This window comes from Halichoerus grypus, chromosome 3 (assembly GCF_964656455.1).
Source record: "Halichoerus grypus chromosome 3, mHalGry1.hap1.1, whole genome shotgun sequence".
NCBI classification, from domain to species: domain Eukaryota; kingdom Metazoa; phylum Chordata; class Mammalia; order Carnivora; family Phocidae; genus Halichoerus; species Halichoerus grypus.
In genome coordinates this window covers 155,525,824-155,553,119 of record NC_135714.1, presented here as the reverse complement: position 1 = coordinate 155,553,119, position 27,296 = coordinate 155,525,824, and the positions used below count along the sequence as shown (strand labels likewise).

The 27,296-nt window shown below is 37.6% G+C and overlaps 2 protein-coding genes across 4 annotated transcripts in view; one reads left to right on the top strand and one right to left on the bottom strand.

Annotated features, from left to right (window-relative positions):
• CCDC25 (coiled-coil domain containing 25) overlaps positions 1-181 on the bottom strand; it is a 40,829-nt gene extending 40,648 nt beyond the window's left edge. The window contains exon 1 of the mRNA XM_036074082.2: positions 41-181. Coding sequence (XP_035929975.1) covers positions 41-68 — 28 coding nt within the window. The 5' untranslated portion in view covers positions 69-181. The remainder of the gene's footprint in view (positions 1-40) is intronic.
• Positions 55-26,173, top strand: ESCO2 (establishment of sister chromatid cohesion N-acetyltransferase 2). Of its 3 annotated transcripts, XM_036074081.2 has the most exons (12): positions 55-192; positions 1,612-1,898; positions 3,199-3,267; positions 4,055-4,892; positions 6,586-6,679; positions 10,685-10,742; positions 14,140-14,266; positions 15,363-15,494; positions 16,344-16,433; positions 17,023-17,166; positions 19,931-20,106; positions 24,680-26,173. In XM_036074081.2, the coding sequence occupies exons 3-12, from the start codon at positions 3,215-3,217 to the stop codon at positions 24,810-24,812; spliced, it is 1,845 nt and encodes a 614-aa protein (XP_035929974.2). In that variant the 5' UTR covers positions 55-192; positions 1,612-1,898; positions 3,199-3,214; the 3' UTR covers positions 24,813-26,173. The 3 variants fall into 3 exon arrangements, with proteins under 3 accessions (XP_035929974.2, XP_077925608.1, XP_077925607.1); XM_078069482.1 differs by lacking the exon at positions 1,612-1,898 and having other exon boundaries at positions 59-192; XM_078069481.1 differs by lacking the exons at positions 55-192; positions 1,612-1,898 and adding an exon at positions 1,911-2,058.
• Positions 26,174-27,296: the final 1,123 nt, after the last annotated feature.

Here is a 27,296-nt window from a genome sequence, read left to right as displayed (position 1 = left end):
CTGTCGAGCAAGGATGGAGGAGGTCACGGCGCCCACTCACCGCTGTTGCTGGTAAAGTAGAACACCATGATCCCGGCGGCGGCGCAGATACTCCAGCGCGAAACACAAGCACTCAACTCGCCAGCTCAGGATACCAGAAAGCGGAGGCCGCCTGTCTTCCGGAACTCCTCGCGCACTTCCGGCGGACGTCGGGTCGCGTCATAACGCCAGCCCGTTGGCGCCATCTTTAATCCTGGCGGGGGGGCGGGGGGCGGGGTACGGAAGGGTGCCGGTGGCGGGGGAGGGTGCCGGAGGGCTAATGGCATTCATTGGTTTGGGAGTTGAAGAAGGAAAGTAGATGGAGCTAGGACAATTCGTGGTTGGGAAACGCAGCGGGGAGATTCTATCTTCTTAAAAGATAAATACCTTTGGCCGGCATTATTTTTAGAATCTCCATCGAGTGGGCTGTCCTATCTTGAGGCCTATATGTTGGTTATATTTGCTACCCATCACCCGCTGATGGGCTGGCTCCCTGACAGCATTGAAACCATTTGCCTTCTTCACAGATACGCGTTCACTGCGCCAATCACAGTACTTGGCACGTAGTAGGAGCTCATTTTATTTTGAAATGAACGCGAATTCTTCCACTATTCATATTCTAGCTCCACCACTTGTAAGGCGTTTGTTGGGCACATTCTGTGCTTCACTTACCCGATCTACAAAATGAAGATGAATAGAGCAACTCATTCATAGATTATTTTTCTAAGGTTAAGTAAGTTAACAGGCGTAAAGGGTTTAGAACATAGTGAACGCTCAACTAAAGTGATTTGTTAATGATATTCCCCAGAGGCATATGCTTCTTGGGGTTTGGACTCGGGACTGTTCTACCGTTAAAGCTAAGATCGGCCATCTATTACCTCTGTGATAGGGCAAATTCCAAACAAATGAAACTTAGAAATCTAACTGCTTTTGTCAAGTGAGAATAATATTACTTATATAAAGCTCCCCAGCAGTTAGTTTTGACCTGATTATTTCTCTTCACTCCGACAGACTACATTCTATGAAGTAAAGTGCATCCTTTAACTAAATTTATTTAGGACTAAAAATGTGCCAAAGACTACCAGGATCTGGTGACACAAAGATAATAACAGTAGCTGACAACCCGTGGGTACTTTAAGAACCGTACGGCTTCCCAAAGCAAGAACCTAGCTATATCCTATAAATAGTACTTGTTTTCAGGCCCTCGGTTTTAGTCTCAGTAAAATGGGAATGATAATACATATCTCACAGGTTGTGAGGAGAAGTAAATGAAATAAAACTCGTAAAGGGTGTGAGACTGCCTGGCACATCACAGATGCTTAGAGCCATGATTTAATTTTTTTAATTTAAGTTGAAAAATAAAAGATGAACTAGAAATCTAACATTTTACTAATAAAAAAAGTTAAATTAATGGACAAAGCTTCAAATGTGAAAGATAACTGCCTCGAGAATCTTGGGGAGGCTACTTTACAAAAACATGCTAAACCAAGTAACCCCAGAAGGTACCTCGACCTCAAGAGGGTGACTTTATTCTGCCGAAAACTACAATTCCCAGAATGCATCTAAACCAGACCCCCCCCCCCCCCCCCCCAGACCTCGAGAACGGAGCCCGGAGCTGCCGCAAGGGATTATGGAAGGCGTGGATTCCTTGCGTGAAGAGAGCATTTCACCTGCTAAGGGCGGGAGAATCTTGGAGACCACCTCCCGGATAGGCGGGGCAACGGCTAGTGAGCGACCAATCACCGAGCCAGCCCTTGGAAGGTCTGAAAAGCGGCGAATCAGAACGCAGCAGCTTCAGCCTTCACGGGCGCGCGGTAATTTGAATACAGTGGAGGAGAAACTGGCTCCTCCAAAGAGAGATTCCCGGCTTCGAACCTCAGGTAAGAGCTGCCGGGGCTGAGGCGTGGGGCGGAAGACTGAGGAGAACCGGAGATTCTGTGGAACGTGCGGGTGAATGTCAAGGAAAAAGACCTTTAGCTCAGGGCTTGGCGCCACGGCGGCTCAAGACCGAAACCACCCGGGGGTTCTCCGCACTTTGAGGTAACCGGGTTTCCATTTTTCTGACTTAGGGTTTCCTTGTCTATTTGCCCTGACAAGGTTCGGGAACAGGCGCGCTTTTCTGTCATATCTTTCCTCATTCAGCCACAGAAGTGTCTTCTCTTAAGCCGCTACTCGACATTGAGTTCCAGAGACCTTGGTTTTCTGTTCCACCTTGAAATCATATTTGTGTATTATTTTTTTTAATGTACCTGATCCGAAGGAAGGAGAAGAAACTACTGAGCAACATAACCAGGCTCTCTCATGCTCGAGAATTAACGTGCATGATTGTGTTTATTTTCAGCAGCCGGAGGAGGTCCAAGTCTTTTATAAACAAGGAACAAGCGGCTTGTTCTAGGCTCTTTAGTAAGATGGGAGAGGATTATGCTAAACCCGTTTTCTTGCTGAACTCTGAAGAAAAAGCTAGAAACGGTCTCTGCCTTCATTGAGCATTCAGGCTGTTGAGGAAGACAGTTAAACCAACAAGAAAATGTGTTAAATGGCTTATTAAGGAAGTGTAGGGTCTGGTGAGGGAGATCAACAAGGAGATATCCCAGTAGAGTATTTAAATTTGGTGTTAATTAATCAGGCTAACTAAAGGGGAAAATGTGTCCTGAAATGGAATTTAAAAAAAAATACTTCCTCCTTGGTAGGATCATTTTCCAGCTTGAAACAGATGTACTAATTATGCTTTTATTTCTTCTTCTTAATTGCTATGGTGATGCAGTGTTTTCCTTTTTTTTAATTTATTGTTTATTAAGTGTTCATTAAAGTGATTTGGTTTTTTTAATAAGCTTTTATTATTTATTTATTTATTTATTTAAAGATTTTATTTATTTATTTGACAGAGAGAGACACAGCAAGAGAGGGAACACAAGCAGGGGGAGTGGGAGAGGGAGAAGCAGGCTTCCCGCTGAGCAGGGAGCCCGATGTGGGGCTCGGTCCCAGGACCCTGGGATCATGACCTGAGCCGAAGGCAGACGCCTAACTGACTGAGCCACCCAGGCGCCCCAAAGTGATTTGCTTTTTAAAATACCTCATCCATCAAAAAACCTTTTCAGACTCTAAAAGTGTAATTTTGATATAGTGATTTTTGTACATATTGGATAAATTTGGTTATTATAATTTTCCTATTGCTTTTAGGAGTTCAGTTAAGAAGATGTCAGCTTTTACTCCAAGAAAAAGGAAGCAACATTCTTCGAACTATGACAAGTGAGTCTCATCCTGTGGTTAGAAACTCTTAAAGAAAAATCCACCTTCTTGTCTTTCTTATATTCTCTCTTCTGTTTCTTAAAATTTCCATTATTCCACTTGTCTACTCCTTGTGGCTATAGTAACATTTTATATTCTAATTCTAATCTGGAAATACCGTAAGCTTTCAAAATTAATTATTCAGTGCCTTTGGAGAGAATCAGGAAGAGCTGTTTTCTGTGACTTGGAAATGTATGTCAAATCTTTTATTACCTTGCTCCTTTCTGTTCTCTTATATAATAATTAACATAGTGTTTTTCATACAGTACTCTTCTGTGAGCAATCCTAGAAAGTCTGTTTACTCAGTGCTTACTCCATGTCCTAATAGGAGATAAATTACTCCCCACAGAACAGGCTTGAGGGGGTCAGTTTATTACATAGAATTAATAATTTTAGGAAACTTGTAGCCAGTCAAGCCTGGTGAGCTCTGAGTATATGGCCAAAACTTAGAAATAGGTTTTAAAGCGCGTGCACACACACAATATCAAAGCTTTTTTGTTAACAGTGTTTGTTTTTGCAAGCATTATTGGGACTTTACTTTTGAAAAATATTTGAATGCTTTGGTAAAGACATAATTTGAGAATCCTATTGTTAAACTAATAGATAATGTGTATGGATGGGTGTTTGGTAGACAGGATGTATTGTTTTTAGTATGACCTACAGGTATGGTTGTTTATTACTTAGCAGTAGATTGGCACAAAATTGAAGCAAAATGATACTTAAAATTGGACCTTGTTTCTTTTCATAGCCTATTATCAGACATTCCATCAAAGAAATTAATTTCGGACTTTGCTGAAAATATATTTCCATCACCTGATCAAAATTACATTTGCCAAAGCAGTGATAAAAATGAAGAAAATGTACATTGCCCTCAACAGGGCCATTTCCTTTCAAGTCCACTCAAAACAACTAAAAAAAACAGACTTCCACCTGCAAATCAAGGTTCACCATTTAAATCTGCTGTGTCTACTGTATCCTTTTACAACAAAAATAAATGGTACCTCAACCCATTAGAGAGAAAATTGATAAACGAGAATAGGTCCATTTGTCTAAAAACTAATAATGAAGACAAATCTTTTCCCGTGGTGACAGAAAAAATGCAGGGAAAACCAGTCTGCTCTAAGAGGTTGAATAAAAAACCTCAAAAGAGTTTAACTTCTAAATATCAACCAAAATATAAATGCATCAAGCCTCTATCAAAGAATTCTAAAAATCCCAAGCAAAATCGAGTGGCCTATAAGCCCATTGTAGAGAAAGAGAATAATTATTATTCAGCTCAAAATAATCTGAATGCTCCTCGGGTTCTAAGCCAAAAAGTCAAACCACAAGTTACACTCCAGGGTGGAGCGGCATTTTTTGTTAGTAGAAAAAAGCCCTGTCTTAGAAAACTGACTCTGGAAAACAAGCCATTACTGGGACTCACACAAAAGAATATATCAGACGTGATCGAAGATTCTGATGTAGAGACTGTCAGTAAAAGAAAAACTTTTGAGACAAGGCAAGTGCCAAAGTGCTTGTTACTAGAAAAAGAACCAAGCATCGAGCTGCTTCATGAAAGAAGTAAAAATGAAGAGAAATCAATAAAGGTAAAGAAAACCAAATATGTAACTTTAAAAACTAACTAAAACTTCAGTATACATAATATATATATAACATGGTTGAACAAAATTTTATTTTCTTTATAGTCCAAAGGACTGTTTTATGAAGCTGAATAGTATATTTTAATCACTATAAAGAATTTAGGGGCAGGGTGGCTTAAGGAAGCCTACAACATTTTCTTGCATTAAGGTATGCATTTCATTAAATCCCCTTATTACTAAAGTCCGGAGAAACTTAGCAATTTTTACTTGGTAGTATTTTTAGAAAGTAGAAATAACAAAACTAGGGTACTAGTTTTAAAGTGTATGAGCATATTGCTTTTATTTGTTTGTTTCAGCTCATTAAAGTGCTAGATTCTAGAAAATTTAGAGAAGGCAAAGTATAATTTTTTTTTTATACCTTGTTCTTGCTGGCTAATCCATGACATTCTGATTTTACTAATTCTTCCTATTTTTCCTGCCAAAAAACACCCCTATATCTTGACTGGAGTTTTGGGTTTCGGTGATATAAGTGTGTAAGTTTATCAAAACTGATCAAATTGTATACTTTATATCTGTGAACTTTATATAAATGTACCTCAGTTTTTAAAAATGCACAATTCAGGCTAGAATTCTCAGTTTAGCAAAACAAAGTGGCAATGGGGGGGTGGTATCTGCATTTCCATCCATCCATCTCCTGGTTAATATTCTCCCTATCTATTTGGTAATAAAGATACAGCATTTATACAGTGACGTGATGAATTCTCTGCAACACTCTATTCTGCCTTATTTTCTTTTCTGAACTTCATTTTGTGGGGCTGGGTATTGGGTTCCATCTAGTTTTCAGTAATCTTTGGAAGCTGGGCTTTTGTGCATCTTAAATTTGTGGAACTGAGCTCTGCTCAAGATTCTTAAGATTTTGTTAAATACCCACTACTAGTATTCATCTCTCCTAGCCAAGGATGAATCTTCTTTTCATTAGCGGGTACATCACCTTTCCCCAACTCCTTGTGGAGCCCTGAGAAATGGTGAACTGATGCATTGTCCCATGTCTACTGAGATGTAATGGTCTTGAATAGGAGTTCTACTTTATTCAAAAGGGTTTTTTTCCTTTCCTCCCAAGCTATATATTCTCTAAGTCTTACCAGATAGTAGTGTTAATGAAATACTTCAGAATGTTTCTACTTTGCTTTTCCCCCTTCCCTGCTACTGCCCAACAAGTGGGATTTAGAAGCCTCTCCAGCTACTCCAGAGTGTTCTTTTTTTTTTTTTCCTTGGCTGCCTGTTTTTAAAGCTTATGACAGAAAGTTGTCCCTTCCAGTTTGGTGGCTGCTGGGGAAAATTTTGCCATTTTTGCTAATTTTTTTTTTTTTTTTTACTTCATTATCATAGAAGGGATGTTTTATAATCTTCAATCTACCATCTTTATCAGGAAATGTAATACGTTTTTGACAGGATGACAAATTACAGTATTAAATATGTGCACTCTTAGCTTTTAAAAGATGATGTACATTTAGTAAATATAGAGGAAATTTTCCTTAAAGTAGTCTGAAAATTGATGATTTACAATCAGTTTAAAAGTGTAATTTATAATAAACTAGATATTTTGCTTTAGGAATAAATCTATTGGGATTCATTCATGGGATAGGAAATAATTAAGAATTATAAGTTTCCTTTAATTTTCCCTACTCATTATTTTCAGGATTCATTAGGTGGAGTAGTTTCTTTAAGAGAATGTATGCCTAATGAAAATAAGTGTTTTCCTTCAGAGGATTCTCTCAGTGAAAACAAGGCAGGTAAGTAAGAGAAAACTTCTCAAAATGAGTTTATTTACTTGTAATGATAATTCATTAGTATCAATATGGAATTATACACAGTAATATGTTCGGGGTTTTTTTATTCAGTACGTGTGCTTGTGTTTGTATCTTTGTGTTTGTCTCAGTGACACTGTTTTCTATGGTAAGCAATGCGGTGCATTTTGAAGACAAGGAGACCTTGGGCCAGAATTTAAGACAAATACTGATGCATAAGTTGGTCTATGCGATGTGGCCAAGTTACTTAGGCTCCCTAGAATTCAGTCTTCTCATCACACCTACCCTACCTTTTACCGAAAATAATAGGAAGGAGTAAAAACAACTTATGTTATATATTTGTGATCAAAGTCCTATTGTAAGTAAGCATAATTTACGAAGCCATAGAAAGGACACTGAATTGGGCATCAGGAACCTTGGGATTTTGTCTAGGTCTGCCACTAATTAACTGTGTGATCTAGGGAGGAGATCTCTAAAGTAAGGCGTTAGTCTTCATTTTTAATTTTCTCTTAGTTCTGAAATTCCCATTACTAACTCGTGGTGTCATTGTTCAAATAAACAGTATTTACTAAACTATGAATATATAGAGAGGTTAATTAACATTTTATTTACCAACCAGATTCTTGGTAACTTTACCTTGTTGGTTATATCTGTAATTTTGGAAATAAATTAAAATTCTAGGAGTATATATGTTGACTATAGTGAGAAAACTGCAGTTCATAGGAAGAAAACATAGATAAAACTAAAAGCATAATCTGGAACAATAGCACTTAACAGGACTTAATGATATATATAGAAGGATTGTTCATAATGATGATTCTGAGATACACTGTTAGTAACTAGTATTTACTAGGTGCTGAATATGTACCAGGCAGTGTTAAGTGTTTAGTATGTGTTATGCTTCACATGGGTTGTGTTATTACTGATATAATACAACATGTAACAGAACAATAATGGCTTTCTCTTTACAGTAGTTGTAAAGTTTTCTTTTAATATAAATTTATTTCAGTCAACTAAATTCATTTAAAGAAAAATAATGAATAAAAAATAATACAGATGGCATAAGGATATGGCAAAATTCATAAAGGTAGTATACAAATGGTAAAAGTTGATTACTTCATAATTAGTTTGTAATTTCTCACAACAACTCTAGGAAATGGGTTTGTATGCCCATTTTATAGAAGAGGAAAGAGACTTAGGTTAAGTAACTTAGCCACAGCTGATCAGACCTGTTTTGGCCTTGTTTCTAGAGAATGAGCTCTATTTTTCAATGCAAAGTTAAAAGTTTGCTTTTTGCTACATAGCCCACTTGCAACATATTTTTCTCTAGGCAACTACTATTTTAACTTTGGTCTTTAAAACTTTTTTTTTTTAAGATTTTATTTATTTGACAGAGAAAGCAGGGGGAGCAGCAGAGGGAGAAGCAGGCCCCCCACTGAGCAGGGAGCCCGATGCGGGGCTCGATCCCAGGACCCTGGGATCATGACCTGAGCCGAAGGCAGATGCTCAACTGACTGAACCACCCAGGCGCCCTGGTCTTTTTTTTTTTTTTAAATAGGCTGTTTATTGTGCAATAATTTAATTTTTTAAATTTTTTTATGTATTTATTTTTTTAAAACATTATTCATTTGAGAGAGAGACAGAGAAAGTGAGAGAGCACAAGTGGGGTGAGGGGCAGAGGGAGAAGCAGACTCCCTGCCAAGCAGAGAGCCCGATGTGGGGCCCGATCCCAGGACCCTGGGATTGGGCGGACGCTTAACTGACTGAGCCACCAAAGGCGGACGCTTAACTGACTGAGCCACCCAGGTGCCCCAATAATTTTAGATTTATAGAAGAGTTATAAAGACAGTGCAGAGAGTTCCTATATATCCCTTACCCATTGTTACCATCTTATATCTCCATGATACTTTTGTCAAAACTAAGAGACAGGTGTTATTAGTACATTACTACTAACTGAACTCTAGACTTTATTTGGAGTTCACCATCTTTTCTATTAATGCCTTCTTTCTGTTCTAGGATCCGGTCCAGGGTACCACACTGCATTTAGTTATCATGTCTCATTTGTCTCCTCTGGTCTATGACATTTACAGTCTTTTGCTTATTCCATGTTTTTCATGATTTTGACATTCTTGAGGAGTACTAACCAGTTGTCCTATACAGTGACCTTGAATCTTGGTTTGTCTGATCCTTGTCTCATTAATAGACTGGACCTACAGGTTTTGGGGAAGAATGCCACTAAGGGGAAGTACTCTTCTCACCACGTGACATTACAGATGATGTTAACCTCTGTCATTTGGTTAAGGTCAGGTTTGCAGGTTTCTCCCCTGTAAAATCACTCCTATTCCTTTTCCATACTCTGTTCTTTGGAAGTAAATCACTAAGTCTAGCCCATCCTTTCAGGGAGGGGATTAAGCTCCATCACCTGGAGGGGGAAATATTTACATATTTATTTAGAAATCTTCTGTAAAGTGTTGTCTCTTCTCTCCTAATTATTCAATCTTTAAATGGACTCATGGACACATATTAGTAGGAACTCATAAGTATTTTATATTTTGGTTTATAATCTAACACTACAGTATTTATCCTATTGTTCAGATTGTTCTAGCTTTGACCATTGGGAGGTCTTTTCAGGTCATTCTCTTTGGCATGTCCCGTCCCTTTGTTTTTTTGAGCACTTCTTTATTTTCTGGCACTACAGGGTGCTCCAGGCTCCTCTTGAATCTTCCCTGCCCCAGTCCTAGAATCATAAGGAAACTGGTTCTGTTGGGTTGCTCCTGGAGTGTCATTGCTTCTAGGCGCTGTCAGCAGACAGACTACATGTCTGTATACTAATGCATGCATACACACATATTTCTAGTTGTTCCTGTATCTCTCCATCTGTACATATGCTAAGTAAACACAAGTTCGAACCTGATGTCTCTGACTCTAATCCAGTACCTCAGGGTTTATCCCTTTCTTGTTTATCCATAGCCTCCCACGGACAGTGAAAAACCTGGTTCCCACTATTCACTGTCCACCCACTTAATTGTTCAGTCCCAGGACACCTGCACAGTAGTTTCAGAATTGTTAATTCACACTTCTGTGAGAAATACTTACCAGTTAGAGTATGATATTTACAGTCCTTTTGTCTTTAGCCTTATAATTTCTAGTTAAAACAGTTCTGAAAAGTTACTTAGATCAGCTGCCTGTTCTTCCCCTACCTCTTTATTGCAGTTATGCCGTGCATTTCTGATACACTTACATGCATTTGTCCCAGTCTGCATTCCATCTTGGAATCCCCCACCATCACGGCTGATGTTTAAATTTGATAAAGTTCAACTTAATTAATATTTTCTTCCATGTATTGTGCTTTTGGTGTTGTATATAAAAACATACCCAAACCCAAGTTCATGTGGATTTTTCTCTTACATTTTCTTCTAGAATTATATAGCTTTATATTTTACATATAGGTCCATGATGCATTTTGAGTTAATTTTGTTTTTAAGATTTGATTCATTTATTTATTTGAGAAAGAGAGAAGAAGCAGAGGGAGAGGGACAAGCTGAGCATAGAGCCTGACGCTGGGCTCGATCCCACAACCCTGAGATCACGACTTGAGCTGAAACCAAGAGCCAGACACTTTAACCCACTGAGCCACCGAGGTGCCCCCCATTTTGAGTTAATTTTTATGGAAAAGTATTGTCAGGTTTTTTTTGCATATGACTGTCCAATTGTTCGAGCACCATTTGTTGACTATCCTTTCTCCATTTAATTACCTTTGCCTCTTTGTCAAAAATCAGTTGGCTGTTTTTGCGTGGGTCTGGTTGGGGCTATTTTGTTCCATTAATCTATTTGTCCTTCTGCCAATACCAGACAGTCTTGATGATTACTTGTTAAGTCTTGAAATGAAGTGACTTGAATATTTTGGTCATACTAACCTTTAAATATTTATGATTTAAAGCTTTGGGTTTATTTTGTAATATAAATTATTGTCCTTTTTTCCCCTACCAGTTTCTCCTGAGTCCATTGTCTATCCCATCTTCAGTGTGTCTTCGGTCAATACAAAAAGGTAGGGATTGCTCTTGTTTTAATGTTTAAGGTTTATTTAATTTTGAGTCCTTTGGGTATCTTTCTTTTTTGCACTATTTAATTTGGAGAATATATTTTTTCTTCCCCACTTAGGGGATATTGAGAATAAGATGAAATCAGGCCCTCTCATAGAAACTTCATAAGAACCTAAGAGTTGAGAGAAGGGAAAAATCTTTATGGGTTTGAACAATAATAATTGCTAACATTTTTTTTTTTTAAAGATGTTATTAGAGAGAGAGAGGTAGGGAGAAGCAGGCTCCCTGCTGATCAGAGAACCTGACACGGGGCTCAATCCCAGGAACCTGGGATCTTGACCTGAACCAAAGGAAGACGCTTAACTGACTGAGCCACCCAGGTGCTCCATTTTGCTAACATTTTTATACAGTACCTGACCCATAATAAGTAGTTTATATCCTTTATCTCACTTGATTCTTACAACAACCTAGAAGGTAGATACTACTAATAATTCCATTTTCAGCTGAGGAAACTGATAGTAATCCAGTTACAATTGCACAGCTCTTAGGTGCAACAATCTTAGCAGCCACGACTAGAGTCCATATCTGAATTCGGCTATATTGCCTTTCCTGGGTGATAATATATTAACAATAGTTCATGTTTAATGAGCATTTACAACCTTATGATGTAGGTACCATTATTTACCCCATTTTATAGACTAAGAAACTGACCAGAAGAGTGAGTAACTTGCAGCAGCTCAGTGCTCTTATAAATCCCAGCTGAAGCTACCACTATCCTAGTCAAAGCTAAGACTGGGATGTGGGGACGCATGGGTGGGTATGAGCAGAATAGGTGGGAAAGCTCTGGAAAAGAAGTTTCTTGTAGTCTTAACATCTTCCTAAGTGGTTTTAGTCCTTCTCTCCCCACTTGATAAATAACTGGAGGTATTGAGCAAGGAGATTCTAGCTTGGTTCTACTTTCAGGGCACCTCACCTTAAGTCATCTCAGAGATTGGGTTGGGTGGGCAACTTTCCTTTTTCCAAGGCCGTATTCCTAGATTTTTGTACGTTTCCATTTTTTCATCTATGTCTTCTTTCATCACTATTTATTGAAGATCAAAACCTACCACAATTAGCTGATAAAAGTGTATACACTAATCTAATCTAGCCTAAAGAGATATTAGGATACTATTGGTTGAATTGTTCGAAATTTCTCTTTATGTAGGACCCAAAAGGTCAGATCTCATCAATCCCTTATGGTTTAACCTATGACTTTTAATTTAGGTAGGTTACAGATTCTCCAGGCTCATTGTCTCACATTCATTTTTTGTTTAGCCACTCATTTGGCATTTATAGAGTACTATGCGGTACTGAACTATACTGAGTTTTGGAGCTGTGAAGATAAATAACACATAGTTCTATCATGGAAGTTATGGTTGAAGGAGGACAGGCATTTAAACGAATACATATAATAAAGTGTTAAAATTACTAAGGTAGAATAAAGAGGGGCGCCTGGCTGGCTCAATCAGTTGGGTGTCTGCCTTCTGCTCAGGTCATGATATCAGGGTCCTGGGATGGAGCCCTATGTTGGGCTTCCTACTCAGCGGGGAGTCTGCTTCCCCTCTGGCCCTCCCCCCCGCCCCGCTCATGCTTTCTCTCTCTCTCTCTCTCTCTCTCTCTCTGTCATAAATAAATAAAATCTTAAAAAAAAAAAAAGAAATAGATTGTGGTCATACATGCAGGGATGGGAAGAGCTGAGTTCCTTAGCAAAGGTTGCATAAACAAGGGGGGGTCAAGCAACCTAGAGAGTGTGTTTTATATAACGGGCATGTACCATTAGTGGTTTGTCAGAGCAGTTTAAAAGCATCGTATCTAGCGTTTTTTAAATGGAATAATGCATCTCTCACATTTATTAACAGTAAGTTATTTAGTGAAACTTTTTTGTTTTTAGTTTTATATATGTGTCTGTATTGGTCAAAATATAAAATATATTTCTTACCATGATATTGCCAAATCAGTTGGAAAGATATTCTTCTAGTCAACTGATAACAGGGTAGCTTGGTTTAGCCTTGAAGCATTGGACAGGTTTTTCTCTAGTGTTTTTTGTTTTTGTTTTTTAGCTTGTTAGTTTTCTCTGAATCTCTTGCTTTGGGCCCTTGGTTTTTTCCTTGCCGATTTTCTCTTCCCTCTACTCTCCACAGATTTTTATTCCTTTCGTCCTTGGAAAACCAAGGTCCTTTCATTATAAGACGAGAGTTACAAACTCAGGGCCTATAGAGATTGGGTGGACGTTGGAGCCAACTGAAGAATGCATACCTCATCTAAAAGCATGCACTGTGTTAGTTGCATTCTTTGAAGACATAGTGGTCTGGTGATCTTATAGTGTCTCTTGCAATATTGGAAATACACATTTTTAAGTGAAATCTCTAGATTTTGAAATATTGGTAGCTAATCCAAAGTTTTAAACACTGTGTAAGCCAATCAAAACATACCTGCTAGCTGTATTTGGCCCGAGAGCCTCCAGTTTATAACCTCCGTAAGCCAATCCCAACATTCTTTCCTAATGAGAACAGGTTGCCTCAACACCATCTATCCAGCCAAAGTATTTTTTTCCTAAGTATTTGAGAATAGTGGGGTGGTGCATTAGGTATGAGGACAAGTGAATATATTAGCCTCATTCAACTGCCCAAGTAAAGAGTTGTTGGATCATAATATGCTGGTGGCTAACTTCCTGTGGAACTGTGAGGTTCAATAATAGAATCTACTTATTTGGGGCGCCTGGGTGGCTTAGTCGTTGGGCATCTGCTTTCGGCTCAGGTCCTGGTCCCGGGGTCCTGGGATCAAGCCCCACATCGGGCTCCCTGCTCGGCGGGAAGCCTGCTTCTCCCCCCCCCACTCCCCCAGCCTGTGTTCCCTCTCTCGCTTGTGTTCCCTCTCTCGCTCTGTCAAATAAATAAATAAAGTCTTTAAAAAAAAAAAAAAATCTACTTATTTGCTGTGGTGTTACAGGAATTTCTTTATGCCTACATGGGTAAACATTGTCCTAAAATTTGGCAAAGCAAAAAAAAAAAAAATCACTTTTTAAGGAGGAAGTCAACTTAAGACTGCGTATGTGCATCTGATACTATAAATGAGAGTCCCTTGGACTTGGAGTTAGAAGATGAGGATTTGTGTCTTACTGCCACTCTTTACTAGTTACTTTACCTGGAGGAAACTACTGATCCTCTCTGAGCGGGCCTCAGGTTTCTCATAGTTCTGAGCCCTATTACTTCATCAAGTTACTGTCAATAGAGAGCAATAAAAATTGCAAGGTGCTCTGCAAGTATTATGTACATATCTGTTTTCTTTTCACTGTAATTCCTCAGATATTTTTAATTTGTTTAATATTAAATATTAAATAATTTATTAACTTTCATTTCAAAGATCTTTAGTTGAAGAACAGTCTTCTGTGGGATCCGTCATATCTGCTAACTTCTTGAAACAGATCAATACGCAGAAAAGTACTAATACCAGAGATGCAAATAAAGAAACAAAAGAGCAGCTCATCATTGTGAGTAAATTTAAAACAAAGCTCCTCCTGTTTTGTGGCTCTCACATACAGAACATGAAGTCATACATGTTGTCTTAGCATAGTTAACATGGTTTAGAGACATTATGAGTCTTGTAAATGCCAGCTTTGTTGTAGTGATAGCATTTAAAGCTAGTCAAGTAGATTTTCAAACTCATAATGTAGGCAATGCTAGTAATTTAGTAGAATGCTAATGAATCAGTTGTCTCCGGATAAGGAAAATTATTGTTGATCCACAAAAGATGTAATGAGCATAGCTACACTGTAATAGACCTGGGCTTGGCAAATTATGGCCATGGACCAAATCTGAACCATGACCTCTAAACTAAGAATAGCTTTGATGTTTTTAAAGGGTTGGAAAAAAGAGAATAATATGAGACAAAAAGAGCCTAAAATATTTTCTCTCTGGCCTTTTGCAGAAAAAGTTTTACAACCCCAGTATTCATTCAGAACTTGGTGTTTTCAGTAGCATTAAATATTGCCTCATGAGATAGAATGGAAGTTAGTAAGCCATAAAAATTGAATATTCCTGACTTTCCTACATTCATGAATTTATCTGTGCTTTTTCTGAACTTTTATTATGTATTTATTTTTTTATCAACTCTTGGGGCAAAGAATTTTAATATTCCTAATCACTTAAGGAAAAAATACTATATAATGAATATACAAGGCCTGAGATTTTTGCCCTGCCTCTTTGAAACAGGGCCTTTACACGGCTCTCATTTAAGAGCTTAATAAAGAAGCACTATTGTTCATCTTAGCTATTCTCTTTATGATTTAATCTGATTCCTTCTAGAATTATGGGTCCAGCCAAGGGATCTTGATTTTTTTATACCATCAAAGAGACAGTTTGATTTCTTTCATCAATTTATTGCATTTTTAGGTCTCTTCTCATTCCATTTTGTTTAGGAGATGGGGGAAGAGCATATAGTAACCAGACTTTCATTTAGTATATTACTCGTGCCGGCATAAAAGAAAAATAAGGAGAAATTTGAGTGAGTGGTTACATGAACTAAAATACAGAGCTATTTGTGATATGTTTAAGATGGGCTTTTTCTTTTTCTTTTCCCAATTACAGGACGCAGGTCAGAAACACTTTGGAGCCACCATGTGTAAGTCTTGCGGTATGATCTACACTGCCTCCAGTCCTGAAGATGAACTGCAGCATGTTCAGCATCACTACAGATTTCTGGAGGGCATCAAATACACAGTAAGTCAAAAGTAGTCTTTCAGTTTGTTCTAAAAGTAAAACTGCCTTAAAAGATACATTCCTTTTGCTTAAACATTGAAAAGATATATATATATATCCATAAATACCATCTGCAGTTTTGTTTTCTGAATATTTGAGGCTGACGGTATTTAAAAGCTACCTTTTATAAAAGTGCCAGTTCAAACTTTCTATCCTAATATAAGAGAAGTATTGTTCTAGGCTGAGTGAACACCCTTCATGCTTAATTCTAGCCTTTTGAGCAGAGCTGAACAATTAGGATACAAAACTCAAAGACTTGAGGGAGACCTCACTTCCCTGCACCTCCTCACTTTACTTTCTTCTTTGTAGATAGGATTAGAAAAACAACTTTTCTGTGACTTCTCCAGGCTTTTTCTTTTCTGATAGGAGAGGTTCCATCTTTTTGTCAAGCACCTTTCTAGCCCAGTACATCCTGCTGTTGGCCTTTGTGACTGTTCCTGCTACTCAAATGCATTTCCTTTTTTCCTCTATTTTTAGTGTGGTTTATTAAAGCTCTGCTTACCCTAGCCCTCCCCCACCTTCCTACTTCTAATAATTCATCATTTTTTCTCTATATTCCTATGAAGGGCTCTTTAATTGACTTCATCTTATTTTGTAGTAGATTATGTACATGTCTCCCACTAGGGTGTCAGCCTCCTGAGGACAGGCACTGTATTTTAGGCATCTTTTATTTCCCTCCTCACATCCCTAGAGATGGATTGTGTCTTTTTTATATCATTCATTGTTCATCTTTTTGTTCTCTCCAGACTATTTGATGTTTTTTTTCTCTCTTTTTCAAATTAAACTATGACTTTTTTTTCTTTTTGTCAGGGCTGGAAAAAAGAACGCGTAGTAGCAGAGTTTTGGGATGGGAAAATTGTGCTGGTCCTGCCACATGATCCAAGTTATGCTCTCAGAAAGGTATGGAACATAAAAGTTTTTTAATCCTTGTTCTCCTCCTACTCCCTTTTTCTCCTCTTACCAAGAAATCAACCTAAGTATGAAACACCTTTCCTGAGAGCTAATCCACCTTGGTGTGCATGCAAGGATGACTCTCATAGTGGCTTATACAAAACTAAATTTAGAATTATAAGACAAAGTGTCAGTCAAAGATTAAAGAAAACAGTTATCTGTTTTATCCTTTACCTTCATTTTCACTTGTGAAAGATAAACTAAACTTTTTAATATTGAGAAATTACCCCAGAGTCTTTTTCTGTGTTGGTATTGTCTGCTTCTTGGGCTGGATTTTGAGCCCCCCAGTGAACAGTGAATAAAGCTGAAACAAAATCTCTTCTGGCACTTCCCACTCCTTACTCCCCCAGGAGTCTGCATTTCTTTCTGCTGAAAGTGATCTGTAAAATAGGTTTTTCAAACCCTGTTTCCAGAGTGGCAGATACATGCATCAATAGTGAAATAATTTGGGGAGTGTATAAATTTAGGGAATAGAGGTAAAAGAGGCTAAAATGATAGTAATCATAAATTAATCTCTTTTGGTTTTTAACATCATTAGGTAGAGGATGTCCAAGAACTTGTTGATAATGAATTGGGCTTCCACCAAGCTGTTCCCAGATGTCCAAACAAAACCAAGACTTTTCTCTTCATATCTGATGAAAAGAGAGTAGTTGGGTGTTTAATTGCAGAGCCCATCAAACAGGTATGGTATATGTCTTTTAAATTATTGGCATAATGTGTGAGCAAAATAAAGTAGTTGGGTGAAATCTCAATAAGCATTTAAGAATGCTACCATTGATGACTTTTTTTCCCTACTAAAGTATCCTTGACCATATGAATAATTGAAATCTTTTATTTCTATTATATTTGGTATTTTGTCATATGTAAGCAGAATAAGTCAGTCAGTCTTATGTTCATGTACTCATTTCCATACCCGGACTATAAAATAATAGTGATTTTAAATAAGCAAATCTATAGAGCCCAAATGTTGAACATGTGGTTTAGTGCAGGTTAATGTAGCTGGCAAAATAATTATTGTCCCTTAATTAGAATCTATTTTAGGTGCTAATTAGCAATGTTCTGGAAGAGGAGAGGAGTTGGCAAGCTTCAGCTCATGGACCAAGTGTAGCCCACCACCTGTTTTATAAATAAAATTTTATTGGAACACAGCTATGCTTATTTATTTCCATATTATCTGGGGTTGCTTTTGTAACAGAGATCACCTGGCTCAAAGAGCCTAAAATATTTACAACTTGGCCCTTCACAGAAAAAGGCTGCCAACTTTTGTTCTAGAATAGAGATAGTTTTTGCCTTCAAGGAGCTTATAGTATAATCTTTAGCTAGAGAGAATTATAGTTCAAATGTGTTCTTTTTACTTGACTTTATAGTATCCCACACTTACGTCTCCTTCCTTTTAAAAATACTGTTTCAATATGTCTTAAAACGATACTAGCATAAATTTATCCTATACCTTTGTGTAAGTGCCTCCCTTTCTCCTCTCATTTCTACTATCTTTTTTTTTTCTTAAAGATTATATGTATTTATTTGAGAGAGAGCGCACGCACAAGCAGGGGGAGGGGCAGAGGGAGAGGAAGAACCAGACTCCTAGCTGAGTGGGGAGTCTGATGCGGGGCTTAATCACAGGACTGGGATCATGACCTGGGCCAAAGTCAGATGCTTGACCGACTGAGCCACCCAGGTGCCCCTCATTTCTACTATCTTTATTGTTCTTCCTTATTTTTTCTTTTTATCTGCTTTTTCATTGTATATATATGTGATATATATATATGTGTGTGTGTACACACACACAATATAGTGTCTCTTGTGGGTTTATCAGAAAATGGAGAGAAAAGTAGCTGGTTTATATTAGTGATCAGTTTGGCCTTTTCTTTCATTTTAAAGAAGTAGACTATTTATGTAGTGATGTTAGACAAATATAGCCAAACATATTGTCTTCTACTTTTTCTTATTTCTTATTTCAAAAGCAAAGTTTTCTTGATGGTAGTTAAAACTTAAGTACCCACGTATCAGAACAGCTACATTTAAAAATAGTGACAATACCAAATGCTGGCAAAGATGCAAGGAAACTAGATCTTTTAGACATTGTTGGAATGTAAAATGTTAAGACTGCAAAACATTTGGCGGTTGTTTTTTTTTTTTGTCTTTTTTTAAGACATATTTATTTCAGAGAGACGGAGAGAGAGTGCATGTATGTGCACACAGTAGGGAGGGGCAGAGGGAGAAGAAGAGAGAGTCCCAAGCAGACTCCATGCCAAGCCCGGCACCAACACGAGGCTCGGTCTCACAACCCAGAGATCATGACCCAAGCTGAAGCCAAGAGTTGGACACTCAACCAACTGCACCACCCTGATGCCCTGGCAGTTTCTTAAAAAATTAATCATATGTTTTTCATATGACCCAGCAATCCTGTTCCTGGGCATTTATCCCAGAGAAATGAAAACTTATTCTACACAAAAGCCCATACCTGAATATTCATAGCAGCTTTATTTGTAGTAGTCAAAGCCTGGAAACAATGAAAGTGTTCTTCAGTAGGTGAATGATTGCACAACTGGTACATTCATACAATGGAATATGACTTAGCAATAAAAAGGAACAAACTGTTGATATATGCAACAACTTGGATAGATGTCAAGGACATTGTGCTAGTTGAAAAAAAGACGATCTCAGAAGGTCACATGATGTATGATTCCATTTATTTGACATCCTCAAACTAACAGAATCATAGAGATAGAGAACATACTGAAGTAGCCAGGGCTTAGAGATGGTGGAGGAGAAAAGGTGGGTGTCACTATACAGAGGTAGCAAGAGAAAGATCTTTGAGATGATGCAGTGGCTCTGTGTACGGGTTAGCTGTGGTGGTGCTTAAATGAGTATATAGGTACGATGAATTGTTCCGTGATATGGAACTATATGCATACATTGTACTTACGTTAATTCCTTGGTTTTGGTATTGTACTATAGTTATGGAAAATATAACCATTGGAGGAAACCGGGTGAAGGATACATTATTTCAAAATAGAAAGTTTAAAAAGATCCTTAAATACCAACCAAATTTCAGAGTTAATATGCAAAAATCTTTGGTATTACCAGTTTTTCAGGATATCATAAATATAGTTTAGGCTGGAGAGAATGGGAGAAGTTTATGTACTGGATTAAAAGTAAGAGTCTGATTTTTATAATTTTTTAATCCGAAGAAGGAAGTTTCATAATGGTCTGTAATACACTAGAACGTAGGAATATCTCAACACCAGTAGTTTTTTTTTTTTTTTAAGCATTGTGTGACTAAATGGATAAGAATTCAAAAAGTATCAGAATTTTAACATTTTTGGTGAAGGTATAACAAGATTAATTTTAGATACTTAAGTCTTATTTAAGGAATGGCTTTTAAAAAGAAATGTGAACTCAACTGTACTGTTAGCTCTAGATGCGTCTGTATATCATTGCAGGCCTTCCGTGTCCTTTCTGAACCAACTGGTCCAGAATCCCCAAGCTCTAAAGAATGTCACCGGGCTTGGCAATGTTCAGATGTACCAGAACCTGCAGTCTGTGGAATAAGTAGAATCTGGGTCTTCAGACTAAAACGAAGAAAGCGCATTGCACGGCGATTGGTAGATACTGTCAGGTAAGAAATAAAATAAAATGGATCTAGACCCAGATTAGCTTTCCCAGAACCTTTGCCGGCTCATGAGTCAAAGGGAACGATGTTGTTAAGACACTTCTGTTTAAATACTACCAAAGTCAGGCTAAGGCAAGTGTTGGCACTGGGGGGAAAACCCCACTAGATGTACTCAATTTAGGGCACAACATTCCAAGTGTGAAACATGATAGCCCAGTGCTCATCAAACTACCTGCGGTAAAAAGCTAGTTTAATTATAGACCGACACTTTAATAAAATGAGATGAATTGCTAGAAAATGAAATAGAAAAACAAAACAGAAAATACAAGCCCACATTTTTATTAGATTCAGCAGATGTAAATAAAAGTTAACACTGCAATAAATATAATTTCTACAAACAAAATACAGGTTTAAAAAAAGAATTACAGAAATTGTACATGTTCATTGACTAGTGTGTGACCAGGTATAATTAATGAAGACTTAATATAATTCACAAGTGTAACTAAATGGAAAAGTGAGTTAGCAAGGCAACCCACAAAATGGGAGAAAATATTTGCAAATCATTTATCTAATATATCCAGCATATATGAAAGAACTTTTACTACACAACAATAAAAAGACACATAGCCCAGTTTCAAGATGGGCAAAGGATTTCAATACACAGTTCTCCAAAGAAGAAATACATAAGGCTCCTATCAAGGATTTGCAAACCAGGGACGCCTGGGTGGCTCAGTCAGTTAAGCATCTGCCTTCGGCTCAGGTCATGGGATCGAGCCCCACATCGGGCTCCCTGCTCAGTGGGGAGTCTGCTTCTCCCTCTCCCTCTGCCTGCCACTCTGCCTACTTGTGCTCTCTATCTCTCTGTCAAATAAATAAATAAAATCTTTAAAAAAAAAAAAGGATTTGCAAACCAAAACCACAATGAGATACCACTTCACACTGACTAGCATGACTATAAATTTTTTTTATTTTTCTATTTTTATTTATTTTATTTTTTTTAAAGATTTTATTTATTTATTCATGAGAGACAGAGGCAGAGGGAGAAGCAGGCTCCCCGCAGAGCAGAGAGCCCAATGCGGGACTTGATCCCAGGACCCTGGGATCATTGAGCTGAAGACAGATGCTTAACCGACTGAGCCACCCAGGCGTCCCTATAAATTTTTTTTAAAAGGGGGAAAATAACAAATATTGGTGAAGATGTGGAGGAAATTGGGATCCTTACATTTTGCTGGTAGGAATGTAGAATGGTACAGCTGCTGTGGAATAGTCTGGTAGTTTCTCAGAAAATTAAACTTAACCATATGACCCAGCAATTCTGCTCCTAGGTATATACTCAAAAGAAATGAAAGCATGTGTCCATATAAAAACTAATACATGAAGCTTCATAACAGCATTATTCGTAAGAGCCAAAAAAGTGTAAACAACCAAATTCATGATTAATGGATAAATACAATGTGGCATTTCCATACAATAATACAATGGGATCTTATTTGGCCACAGAAAGGAACGAACTATTAACCTCTACTACAACATGGATGAACCTTGGAAACAATATGCTAATTGGAATAAGCCAGTCACAAAAGGCCCCGTATTGTATGATTCCATTTACAGAAAATATCTAGAACAGGCAAATCCATAGATAGAAAATAGACTAGTAGTTTCCAGGGACTAAGGGCAGGGTGAATGGAGAGTGACTACAGATCGGTACAGGGTTGCTTTTTGGGGTGATGAAAATGTTCTGGAATGGATATTGGTAGTTGCACAGTGGTGTGAATATACGAAAAACCACTGAATTGCACACTTTTAAAGGGTGAGTTTTATGATGTATGAATTGTATATCAAAAAATTGTGATTTGCCATTTTAAACTCCCAGGTTCACACTTGGAACGAACATTTAATTACTTGAAATTTCTTCTGTGACAAATGAACTTACTTCTTGCTTGTTAATGTACATGATCTAGGTTGGCTGGATGAGTTTCACAAAACTTATTCTCTCAACTTCTATTCCTAAGATAACAGGTTACAATCCTGTGACCACACTTTGACCAGACCAGGGACCATGCTTTGAGTAGCGCTAGTCAAGCCTGTTGAGTCCTATACACTTTTTTTTTTTTTTTAAAGATTTTATTTCTTTATTTGACAGAGAGAGAGAGCACAAGCAGGGGGAGTGGCAGGCAGAGGCAGAGAGAGAAGCAGGCTCCCCACAGAGCAAGGGAAGCCCGATGTGGGACTCGATCCCAGGACCCCAGGATCATGACCTTGAGCCGAAGGCAGTCGCTTAACCAACTGAGCCACCCAGGCGCCCCGAGTCCTATACACTTTTTAAGAAAGAACACCCAAAACCACTGTGGGATCCAGTGTTGGGCCATAATCCTAGTCCCCTGCACATTCCTTATAAAGGGGAACAGTGAGAAAAATTAGTGTCTGTAAAGATTTTTATTTGACAGTTAATTATGAAATATCTCTACTTTCTGTATTTTATGTTAGGAGATGCATACATTTGGCATGGGGAATACCAGTATCTAACCTAGCTCCACCAGTCTGTAGTCCAGTGCTTCTCAAACGTGAAAGTGTGTATCAATCACCTGGGGATCTTGTTAAAATGCAGGTGTGATTCAGTAGGTTGGGGTGGGGCCTGAGATTCTGCATTCCTGATAAGCTCCCAGGGGATGATGAATGTTGCTGGTCTGTAGATCGTACTTTGAGTACCAAAGCAATAGGTTATCTATAAGCAATAATGAATAAAAATTAAGTTGCCTTTAACGGAGAAATAAAAACATTCATTTGAGAACACATCTTTCTTCTCACGCCTGGGAATTGAAGATACAGGTAGCATAATTGGCAGCTATCCTGTATATGAGGAGTCTTGGGCAATATATATTTAAATCCCCACAAGAGTAGAATATTGTTCATGGTGGTTTTACCTAAGAAGCAACTGAGGCTCGCCTGGGATTATTAGTACACGTCTATACTGATAGGTGAATAAAAGGACAGAGTTAGGACTCAAACCCACAGATCTAATGTTCTTTCCATAGCTGATATCACTTATAAAGATAGTAAGACCTGTTTAATATTTTGCTTTGGATTCTAGTAAATTTAGCAATAAACTTTGTACGAAATTACATAGTATACCATATGCTTATATCTTCTAATTGAATCCAATCTTTAATTTTTTATTTTTTGAAATAATTTCAAACCTATAAAAGAGTACCAGAAATAGTAAAAAGAAGCCCTTATTTACCTTTGCCCAGGTTCATCAAGTTTTAACATTTACTTTCTTCCTGAATTATTTAGAAGTAAATTATGTACATTATGCCCCTTTAGCCCCTCATACTTCATTCAGTGTGTATTTCTTAAGACCAGAGATAAAAGGTAGTCTCTTTCATAAGCATACTTCAGTCATCAAACACAGGGTATTTAATGTTAATATAATGCTTTTATCTGACGTATAGTTCATATTTCCGTTTTGTCATTTGTCTTCAAACGTCCTTCCTAGCATTTTTTTTTCCTGCCAGGATCACATTGCACATAGTTGTCCTAGCTCTTTCATCTTCATCTTCCTTCACTTGGAACAGTTTCTTAGTCTTTGTCTTTTATGGCATTGAATTTGAAGAGTACTGGCCGGTTATTTTTGGAATATCCTTCAATTTTGTTGAATTCTTTTAACCATTTCATTTTATTACTTTTTTTTTTTTTAAAGATTTTATTTATTTATTTGAGAGAGAGAATGAGATAGAGCATGAGAAGGGGGAGGGTCAGAGGGAGAAGCAGACTCCCCGCTGAGCAGGGAGCCCGATGCGGGACTCGATCCCGGGACTCCAGGATCATGACCTGAGCCGAAGGCAGTGGCTTAACCAACTGAGCCACCCAGGCGCCCTCATTTTATTACTTTTAATCCTAGTTGAGCTGGGTCAGGAGAGTTGTGGTCAAAATGCAGGTTAGTTTTTGCCTCCTTAAAGCTCTGAGCGTGTGGTGTGGTTGAGGAGAGTAGTTGTTGGTTAAAATTGTTGATGGTGGTTTTTTGGTTTTAATGAACTGTGGCTTTTAGTCAGCAATATTATCATCTATTCCTTGCTCATTACCATGGGTCCCCTGGAGTCAGCTAGATGGTTTTTACAGCTCCTTTTGCCTCTCAGCAGAATTTTTTCTGGACCTCAGTTTGCTCCTCTGTGAAATGGTATCATTAGACTTCCATCTCTAAAATCTAAGGCATTAAATCACTTTATCACTTAATTTTTATTTTAATCAAGAGTATTTAGGGGCGCCTGGGTGGCTCAGTTGGTTGGGCGACTGCCTTCGGCTCGGGTCATGATCCCAGGGTCCTGGGATCGAGCCCCGCGTCGGGCTCCCTGCTCCGCAGGAAGCCTGCTTCTCCCTCTCCCACTCCCCCTGCTTGTGTTCCCTCTCTCACTGTGTCTCTCTCTGTCAAATAAATAAATAAAATCTTTAAAAAAAAAAAAAAAGAGTATTTAAAGAGATTGAAATTTTATATTTGGATTGCTTTAAAATAAATTATGCTAATGATTAGTTGGAATTTTAAGTTGGTTCCATTGTTAAATTGTCTTTTCCTCTTCTTTAGGAATTGCTTCATGTTTGGCTGTTTTCTCAAGATTGACGAAATAGCATTTTCTGACCCAACACCAGATGGCAAGTTATTTGCAACCAAATACTGCAACACCCCTAATTTCCTCGTGTACAATTTTAGTAGTTGAAGCCATGTCTACTATAGGACAGTTACTGTGTGGATGAGTTCAGACGGCCCCATATCACATAATATTTAGCAAATATCAAAATAAATATACTAAGACAACACACATACACAAAAACCTGTATCGGTTTTGTTCCTTATGAATTGAAAAGTGAGGGATAAATTTGTTGAAAATTATCTGGGGATTCAAAAAAAAATTTTTTTTTGGATAATATATATTGACTAGCACTGGAATCCTTAATTATGAAACTTTGTAGCTATTACTGGAAAATGACATGCCTCCTACATAAAAACACTGACAAAGCAAGGTGGTTTCCACAGATATGTGACCACTTACCTTTTTATAAAGCACACTTTTGCACCAGGATTACCTCATGCCCAATCAGAAGCAAACAGCAAAATTTAAAGACAGGCAAATAATTTCCATGCCCGGTCTTTAAAGGTAATTCCTGAATTCTGTACACAAATTCTCACTTTATAGGTATTTGGCTGGAGCAATTCAGTTTGAACAGATTTAGTAAGTATTTTGAATTTTTAATTTGTAAGAGGGCTTTCCCCTCTTTATGGTAAAGAATGAGTAAAATTTCCATATCCTTTTATGTAGAACAGAATTCTGTAGCTTAAGGTTTTAATCCTTTTGAAAATCATATTAAGCAAAATGTACCTGTCATCGGATCCAAATACAGTTAAACGTAGTAATTGCACTATTGTCATTTCATGACCTTTGGGAGTGTGAAAATGCTAATTTGTGCTGCTTACCTTCAGTGCGCTTGTTGCTGGGGATTGACGGCATTAACAGAATGGACCCCCAGTTGGATTAGATGATTTCTATGGTTACATTTTTAAAACTTTTGCATGTTTAAAATACATCTGACTTGTTCTGAGGAGTCTGGCTGCCATGCTGACAAAGTGAATAGTAATATATAACTGAGGTCAGTAAATCGATGTATGTAGGTGGATGGGCCAGAGAATGTGATGCCATTATGTAAACACACCTCAGTATGCACACATTTTTCTAGTATAATTCTTGGATACTTACTTTGAAGAGCAAAGAATATTGTTTTGATTCTAAAATTCATGTAACTGCTTACCTGGCAGTAGGACTCTAGGGAAGTAGTTTTCCGGGTTATAACTCTGTAGAATCAGTTCATCTGCATTCTTTTATTTGCCTGTAAGTTAACATGTTCCCAAAATTTAAAAGCCTGGATTCCAAAAAGAATATGGAAGTGTTAAAATGTGTGTAATATGCAAATATTTTAATGCTGTTCTCTGCACTGCTGTTTTTGTTTTAAATATTTTATTTAAAAATTTTTATTAACATTATTTTGCTTGCTTAATGCTTTGTGATGAATCAATTAAAATTCCTTTCAGTGTTCTCTGTCTGTTCTCTTATACAACCAAATGTATTGATTTTCTTTCCAGATTATTTTTGTGATTATAGAAACAGTACATGCTCATTGATTGTAAAAACCAATCATTGAAAACAGATCCACACGAAAACCTGCCCACTGGACGTTTATAGCAGCTTTATTCATAATTGCTAAAACTTGGAAGCAACCAAGATGTCCTTCAGTAGATGAATATACATCCAGACAATGGAATATTATTCAGTGCTAAAAAGAAATGAACTATCAAGCCCCAAAAAGGCAGAGAAACCTTAATATTACTGAATGAAAGAAGCCAATGTGAAAAGGTTACATACTGTATGATTCCAACTGTATGATAGTCTGGAAAAGGCAAAACTATGGAGACAGTAAAAAGATCAGGTGTTTGGCGGGGAGGGAAGGATGAATAGGTGGAACACAGGATTTTTAGGGCAGTGAAACTAGTCTGTATGACACAAAAGAGTGGATACACTTCAAACGTTTGTCCAAACCCATAGAACGGACAATACCAAGAGTAACCCCTAATTTGTCAGTGTAGGTTCATCAGCTGCAACAAATGTCCCACTCTAATGGGGGATGTTGATAGTGGGGGAGGCTGTGCATGTGGGGGGGAAGGGAGTATATGGAAATCTCTGCTTCCTCCTAATTTTGCTGTGAACTTCAAATTGCTCTAAAAAAATGAAATTTAACAAAAACAAGAAAAGGATAATCTGAAAAATTATAGCCAAGGAGACATGACAACTAAATGTAATGTGGGATCCTGGAACAGAAGAGGACATTAGGTGAAAACCAAATAAATCTAAATTAAGTATACTTTAGGTAGTGTATCAATATTGGTTTGTTGGTTTGTTAATCGTGACAAATATACTAACTTAAAATGTTGAGAGTAGGCGAAGCTAGGTGTGGAGTATATGGGAATTCTCTGCAATTTTTCTGTAAATCTAAAACTTCTTTATAAGTTTATTTTTTAAAATGTACACCTTATTTATCAAACACCTTCATAATTATTACCCAGGGTAAAAAAATAAAACACTGCCTCATGTTCCCTTCAATCATCATTTTCCTCAAATGTTACTACCGTTTTTTTTTTTAAAGATTTTATT

Bases quoted from the DNA above. Each gene is read 5' to 3' on its own strand.
- ESCO2 (XM_078069481.1), top strand. From the start codon at position 1,973: ATGTCAAGGAAAAAGACCTTTAGCTCAGGGCTTGGCGCCACGGCGGCT. The intron at 16,434-17,022 runs GTATGGAACATA...TAACATCATTAG, and splicing joins CAAGTTATGCTCTCAGAAAG to GTAGAGGATGTCCAAGAACT. The intron at 17,167-19,930 runs GTATGGTATATG...ATATCATTGCAG, and splicing joins TTGCAGAGCCCATCAAACAG to GCCTTCCGTGTCCTTTCTGA.